This window comes from Cnephaeus nilssonii (genome assembly GCF_951640355.1).
Source record: "Cnephaeus nilssonii genome assembly, chromosome: 1".
Taxonomy (NCBI): domain Eukaryota; kingdom Metazoa; phylum Chordata; class Mammalia; order Chiroptera; family Vespertilionidae; genus Cnephaeus; species Cnephaeus nilssonii.
Window position 1 is genome coordinate 60,870,155 of NC_137072.1, and position 7,971 is coordinate 60,878,125.

At 36.0% G+C, this 7,971-nt stretch overlaps 1 protein-coding gene across 1 annotated transcript; it reads right to left on the reverse strand.

Annotated features, from left to right (window-relative positions):
- Positions 1-314: 314 nt before the first annotated feature.
- On the reverse strand, positions 315-7,668 carry SPP1 (secreted phosphoprotein 1). Its single transcript, XM_079766783.1, has 7 exons — positions 7,534-7,668; positions 6,352-6,419; positions 6,197-6,235; positions 3,817-3,897; positions 3,486-3,527; positions 2,114-2,437; positions 315-1,162 (listed from the first exon to the last, which is right to left on the reverse strand). Exons 2-7 carry the CDS (start codon positions 6,403-6,405, stop codon positions 758-760), a joined length of 945 nt encoding a protein of 314 aa, XP_079622909.1. The 5' UTR covers positions 6,406-6,419; positions 7,534-7,668; the 3' UTR covers positions 315-757.
- Positions 7,669-7,971: the final 303 nt, after the last annotated feature.

A 7,971-nucleotide genomic window follows, 5' to 3' on the forward strand; every position in this document is an offset into this window, starting at 1 on the left:
CCCAGTAGGCTTTTGTTAGCTTTTATATCAGCTTTATAAAAATAAAAAAATTCTGCTTTCACTCAGTGGAAGCAGCTTAAAGAGCCCTGCCTGGTTGGAAGGTTTCTGGCTGAATATCCATCCCCACTTGACACCTGTTTCCTTGGGTAGGAACTGAGCTCAATCCAGAACCTGTACAGTTGGCGCAGCAGTTCCTAGATTGCTCCCTACCAAGTCCAGCACATTCGTTAAAATGGTTACATCTGTTAGTTGTTGAGCAACTGTGGGAAACCAAATACAGGGAGAGCAACTGACATCACCAAACTCTCACTACATTCGAGATAAAAGATTTATTCATGTAAACAAAAATAATCACAACAAAATGTACACTAATTTGAAAAACCAACAATTATAGTGACTAAATTTCATATTCTCTTATAATTGTGTAGAAGTATTTTGTTTACTTCTGCAAAAAGCATGTTGTTTGCTTCTACATAAATTTCTATTTGTAAAAGAATAGCAAACATTAAAATACAGTGTTAATTTGCATTACTTATATGGAGAGAACATAGACTAAACCCTGAAGCTTTTAGTTTACAAAGTTGTTACATGAAGCCACACACTAAACTATTGATTAAAAACATTATCTATTTCCAGATTCACATACATATACATTCACCACCTAAGCTGAGAAATAAGCATTTCATACTGTCTCCCACCTCGTTATAATGTATTTTTCCCTTTTAACTAAAACCAGAAAAATTGTATTTTTCTTTTTTTAATTGACCTCAGATGATGCACTTTCTAATTCATGAGAAATGCGAAATTTGAGATGTTTATCTTGTTCCTCACTCTGAGGATCTGAGGCCAGTTTGTCTTCATGGCTATGCAATTCTCGGCTGTGGAACTCATGGCTGACTCTGGAATTTTCCTGACTATCAATCCCATCAGAATGCTCATTGCTCGCATCCATTGCCTTCAGCTTATATTCTTTGGCAAGCTCCTGGCTGTGGATTTCCACACTGTGGTCATCCAGCTGACGTGTTTCCTGGCTGTCCTTCCCACGGCTGTCCCAATCAGAAGCCACGGGCAGGCCCTGGGCAACAAGGATGGCCCTGTGTGCATCATCCATCTCATCGCTTTCCATGTGTGACGTAAGGTCTTCCTCTGTAGCATCAGGATACTGAATCACAGCACAAATGGAAGAAGAATTAAATGACAGCCAGGAAAAGGCACACTGTAATTCTTTCCTGCTCTCAAACTTTTAGGCCAATTTATACTGAAAACTGTCTAAATTTGGCTGAAGTAAAAAAAAAATAAAATACCAGCATGTTACTTTATATTTCACCAAGCCCTTTCATGTGTTATCTCCTTTGATGTAATAGGTACATCAATGATATATGTGATGAAACCTATGAGGTAGGCCTCCTTATCTCTGTTTTACGTAAAGGAAACGTGAATTGAAAGTTAAAAAGTAAAGTGAGGGGTGGCTATGTTATCAAATCCAGATCTTTTGACTATAGATTCAGTGTAATTTGCAACTCTACCATTCCTCTTAGGTATTTAACTTCAAAATGTGACCATTGTATTGTACAAGTAATTGCTGTTTTTCGAAGTCTCCTTTTAATCTAAAAAAAAAAAAGTGAATGCCGAAACCAGTTTGGCTCAGTGGATAGAGCGTCGGCCTGCGGACTGAGGGGTCCCAGGTTCGATTCCGGTCAAGGGCATGTACATTGGTTGTGGGCACATCCTCGGTAGGGGGTGTGCAGGAGGCAGCTGGTCGATGTTTCTCTCTCATCGATGTTTCTAGCTCTCTATCCCTCTCCCTTCCTCTCTGTGAAAAATCAATAAAATATATATTTTAAAAAAAGTGAATAGGATAAATGCTTTACCATCAGAATTTGAGGAAAAATAGCATTGTGATTGAGAGACAAAATTAGAGAGAAATTATGTGGACTTAAATATATTTAAAAAAAACCACTAACAGAAAAAGGTCTCATATTCAATGGTCATAAAGTAATAATAATGCTTGCTGAATGAATAAATGCATGAATGAATAAGTGAATATGCAGACTCTGGTTCATGGAATTGGGCTTCAATCATAACCATCCAATATGTCTGTTAAAGGGCTTACCTGGACTCCAGATCTGTGTAACTTCTTAGATTTTAACCTCAGTCCATAAGCCACACTATCACCTCGGCCATCATTTGTGTCTATTGTAGGGACAGCGGGAGTGACAAAAGGGGTTCCAGGAAAGTCAGTGGGAAAATCAGTGACCAGTTCGTCAGATTCATCAGAATGGTGAGACTCGTCAGAAGTGTCAGGGTCATCAGTATGATCATCGTCATCTGAGTCATTTGAGTCGATGGAGTCTTGGCTATCCACATGATCTTCGTCATCATCATCATCCACATCATCTGTGTGGTCCTGGCTTTCATTGGACTTACTTGGGAGAGTCTAAAAACCAAGATGGCCAGAAAAATTAGTGTAAGTGTTTTAATTTTCCCTTAGCCTTTATAGTGCATTAGTCTTTTACTGTCTTTCTTTTATTTAGTTTCAATATCTCTGCATCCACAACAATGCACTCAATGGCTTTTAAGAGCTAAAGTGAGCACCTTCCAATTTCTTTTTTAACAAGGATAAATGGAATCATAATTAAAGTATTTTTCTTGATTTCCCATAAAAATTATTTTTCTAGATATTTTCAAGTAAGATATATGAGTATAATATTTATATTGATAATGTTTTTTCTGGTTCACATTAGACATTATTTAATAGGCCAAATTTAATAATGCAATAAATACAGACACATAATTTTTGTGAGATTATTTTTTGTATTAAAAATGAAAATTCTCAGGATATCAGAACATCATCATGCAGCAAAAACTAAAATTACCTCCTTATTATCATGAATCATCAAAAAGTGACTGTTACGCATGTGTATAAAATGCAGCTCAGATCTGTCAATTGAATTAGCCAGTTAATGTCTATTAAATTCCAACTAGCAAATATACTGGGTCATTTATCTAACTTAGCTTGCTAGGAAATCTTAGTATATTCAAACGGAATCTTAAGGAAAACAAACATTTCTTTGCTTAGCAAATATATTACTAGTCCTAATAAAAAGTCCTCATTAACAGCCCTAATAATAGTTACCAAAAAAACCATTATGTTAGGAACAGAAATATACCTAGAGGCAAAATCTTGGGTTTACAGGTATTTATTAGATGTGTGTTAGACATTAGATAAGACATCTATAAAATACCTTAAATCAATTGCAAGAGGCTCAGTATTTCAAATAACAGACATTAGTAAACATTTCCTGCCACACTAAACTTATCAGAAAAAATCTGGTATTTCTGGCATTTAGTAAATACATATTTTACTGGAAAATTTGTTCACAGAATTTTGTTAGAATCAAACTCAGGTAATGTCATTAGGAGAAAGAGTGGCTTCTTTGTCTCTCCATGGCATGGTGGGCCTCTGATTCAAAGTGAGAACTCACCTCTTGTTTGAAGTCATCAGTTTCTTCAGAGGATACAGTATTCTGAAGAAGGAAAGGCATATCAGTATATAGCATACATGCTTAACCTTTTTATTCAAAAGCTAGCCCTTTCCATCCAAAGCAGGTCTTATTTTTCAGCTTTGTTGGTGAATGACTTAAAGGGGAAAGAGTCAACATGTCAGATTAGTTGGTGTCCTAAGCTTGCATTTGCTAACAGGCATGGGGACCTACTTAACCAGCCCAGTGGTCTGGTTGGTGGCTATATCTGTTTTGTTGTTGTTCTTTAATTGCAAGACATATAATTTTTAAAAATAATTAAATTTAAAAATACCTGTGGTGCTAGGAGATTCTGCTTCTGAGATGGGTCAGGCTTTAGCCATGTGGCTACAGCATCTGGGTGTTTGTTGTAAAGCTACAAAAAAAGTTGCATATTTGTCATTATTTTAAAAAAGAAACATAAAGATCTCTAAGTGATATACTTAAAAAACAACTATACTTCACCAATACTGATGGATAAGAGTAATATGCATGTATATATTCAACCAGAGCCTTAGATACCCCTTTTCTAACTAATTTTTTCTTGCAGATTCATTTAATAAACTCTTACAAAGCACTTACTTGTGGGTCAGGCACCCTTCCAAAGTGATTTACATGTTTTCATTCATTTAATCCTCTCAACCCCCTATGAGATAGGTATCATTCTTGTTTCCATGTTGCAGATCAGGAGAAACTAAGCCACAGTGAAGTTAAGAGTCAAGGTTCAAATCCATCACACTGGCTCTCCACGCTGATCTTAACACTGTGCTCTCCTATTCTATGTTTTCTAGCTGAAATTTCCTCTCAGATAAAGTACAACTAAAACAGAGGTGCCCTTAGTGAGCATTGATCTTCAAGGTCTCCTCTACTATGTGGCTATTTAAATTTAATTAAAATTCAGTGAAAATTTCAGTTTGTTGGTTGCACTAGCTACATTTTAAATGTTTAATAGCCTCACGAGTCTAGTGGCTATCTTAGTGGACAGTGAGTAAAAAAATATTAACATCATCTCACCAAAGTTCTATTGTTCTAGGGAGCCAAAGACATGAATGGAATGTCCTCTGCTTTTCAGCCCAGTTATTTATTTGAACAATGATGATGATATGCTAGTACAGAGGAGGGAAATTGCTCTGAATGCATGTCATCTGATGGGCTGTATTGCTCATGGAAGTCAATGAGAACGAGAACCCTGAGGGTTCCATAGAGGTCTTTCTGTGGCCACCAAGGTGGTTGGGGGTTTGGGGGGAGAAGAGAAGGGAGGAAACCAGTCATCACTTTGCACTTCTCCATGGCTGGCTGTAGCCAAAGCAGCTTCAGGTTGGGCTTCTATGAAAGTTTTGCTTTAAAAAGGTACGAAAAACTACTGGTCTAGATGAACTCAAAGTTTCCCTCTTTCTTTAAAAAATACATTTATGTAAGTATTATATAGAAATATGTTATACTATATATTTTACAAATATGTCTATTTTCTGATGATACATGTAATACAGGTTTAGGGAGAATGTATTTATAGGTTAAATTTATAATTTATAAAAGTAATATGAAGAAAATAAAACCAAGCAAAATAGACTAAAATCCATCCAGTAATTGTAACCCTCACAGATAACCAGTGTTCATCTTCAGAGGTGTCTCCTTATAGACTTCCCATATTTCCTACTAGGTCTCATGTCTAGGATTCTAGAAGGTTGAGCTCTTCACTCATCTCCTAAATATCATTTAATAACTTATACTGCCATGGCTTCATGTGTCATGCATGTTTTTTATTAAAAAGACATTATTGTTTTTTGCTTCAAATTGTGTGACCTCTCTCTTCTCTGAAAAATGTTAATTTTTCTGGCTTATTGTTGTAATTCAAACAATACTTGTGTTCTTAAATCACTTGGAAAACAGACACACCTACGCACACATACTTGCACACTCAACCACATGCAACAATACCTCTCTTAGTATCTTCATTAAGCAATCTAATTACAGTGACTCCAGGAAACTCTATATTGGCCTTTATTCTGCTCGTCTGAATTGAACCCTGTGTCTTTTTGTCCAGGCTCCTCGGGACAATGCCCATTTGTTGTTTGCCTGGCACAGTTTCACCTATTGTGGAGGGGCAGGTACCTCTATGGCTCTGGTCAAATAATTATAATAAAGAGTTTGATTTGGTCTTATGTTTGGTTAGAGAACTGTGATCTAAAGTCAGCTGACAAGCCTAATAGATACAAATAGCATAATAGACTTTCTTTTTATAATGGGCTTCTTGGCAAATATCTTAGGACATACTGTGAATATTGCAGTTATGTAAACTGTCTAATACATGAGGCGCATTTTAAATTAAGCCTTCCACTAAGTAAAAACAAGGGTGGGATTTTCTACTTCTAGAACAGTATGTTGACTTGTGGGGAAAAAAAATCATGCAACTTCAGAGAACTAATTTTACACAAGTAATAATGGCATAGAACACTATTTTAGTATACAAAAAATCTAGTTCAGTGTGTGGAACACATATTTGTTAAAAATTATACTGGGCATGGCACTAGCCTAAGTTGACAGGCAGTCAATTACTTATAAATTAAAAGTCTTGGCTCTGATAAGAAGTAAAATTGCAACAGATACGTTTGTAGTGCTTCTTGAAACAGCTGCATAAATAATTTAATTCTATTCTAAATCTAAAAGATGCTTACCTGCCTTTCTTCAGAGCTGCCAGAATCAGCATGTTTAACCTTTGAAACAGAAAAGATGAAGAAAGATTACAACGTGAATGTGTGCCCAGCACCTGGGGGCATCCAATTAACTGATTTTGAGAAATTTTCCTTAAGATTCATTCAGCTGTACTCACTGGAAAGGCATAAGTGATGGCTAAGAAGCAGAAGAAAATCACTGCAGTTCTCATGGTGGTGATTTTTCCTGCAAAATATTTTGTAATGAATATTTGACCTCTTCACAGGTTAAAACAGTGATACCTTATTATTCTACCATATTACAAAATAATCACAAATAAAATACATTTGCTGTAGAATATTTTCTACTTCCCAGAGGAATTTTTTCTTTTTAATATTATGGTCCTTTTGATTTAATATTTGTAATGCTACCTCTATTCTCTCTTTCCCTATTGGGCAAGGGAGAGAGGAAGTTTACAAGTCTATATTTATTCAACTTTTAAATTTAGAGTTGCAGAGATCACACCATTAGTTCCTGACATTGCCAGCTATCTAAACCTAAACACAGACTAACAGTAATTTAATTAAAATAATTAGATAGTGTGAGACTTTTACTTTTCAGAGAAGAAAAACACAAAGAGCAATAAAATAAAACTATGAAAGAAATTTGCTTTCTCCATTTTTTCAGCATGCATTTCAAATGTGATTTTTAACTTAAATTATTAAAAAGGTGGTACTTCGGTGCAACAAAGCTATTTCTAAAATTAGTTATTCTAGAAAATAAGTTATTCTAGAAATTTGAAACAAAAAAGGAAACATTGAAAACAATCAACAGCTTTGTTATTTGCAGTAAGTCTGCATAATGTCATACAGGTTTTTGGTGAAAATTTTAATAGGTAAATACAGGGAAGTAAAAAATATTCAGAAATTTTTTTCCCCTTGAAAAAAGTGTAAGTCAAATAATTAAAAACAGCATTCTCATTAGCTTACATTAGCACTGAAGATCCTTTTCCTTTGAAATGCCTCCACAATCACCTATCCATTTAAAATGATATGGGTATAATCATCCCACAGGGGCACAGAATTGTACCTTTTTCTTTTTTTTCTAATTGGAAGAGATAGTATCATTTCTTTTGAGGACTGAATGGAAGGATTTTTAGGTTTTATATTGACTGGCTTTCAAAATAGCTGGTCTGCAGGAGATCTGCTATGTAGCTAGCAGGCTTATTCAAAAGACTAAAACAATTTAAATATGATAAAAAGCATTACAGTGATGCTCTTTTCCTTACAACTTGACCTTCCCCATGAACGGAACTGAACGGATAGGACAGCAGCAGCAGGATAGCACACTGCAGGCTTACCTTGGTCTGCTGCTGGCTGAGAAGGCTGCCACTGGTCTGAGAGGAGAGTCCAGTCCAGATGGTGCTGCACTCCTTGTCTCCTCCTCTTGCTGCTGACAACCAGGACCTTCCAGTATTTAAATGCTGCTCCAGACACATCCCCCCCGCCCCCAACACAGAGAGGCGGAGAGATGTGTCATGAGGTTTTTTGCCACTGCCCAACCCACTTGCTCCCACACTTCCCCCTCTGGTTTTGTGGTACACACACACACACACACACACTCCAGAGTTAAAACATTACTTCTCTACAATATCATTAACTGGCATTTTCATTTATGGGAATGACATTCAGCATCATGAAAGGGCACCTTGGAGTCCCATTAAAAAAGGGGGGAAATGACTAGTTCTTACAAAGACTTTATAATTTCTGAATTAGAAGAAAAACTGTTAATATAAAAC

Bases quoted from the DNA above. Each gene is read 5' to 3' on its own strand.
- SPP1 (XM_079766783.1), bottom strand. From the start codon at position 6,405: ATGAGAACTGCAGTGATTTTCTTCTGCTTCTTAGCCATCACTTATGCC. The intron at 3,898-6,196 runs GTAAGCATCTTT...CTTTTTTTGTAG, and splicing joins GCAGCTCTGAAGAAAGGCAG to CTTTACAACAAACACCCAGA. The intron at 3,528-3,816 runs GTATTTTTAAAT...TTCCTTCTTCAG, and splicing joins AGAATCTCCTAGCACCACAG to AATACTGTATCCTCTGAAGA.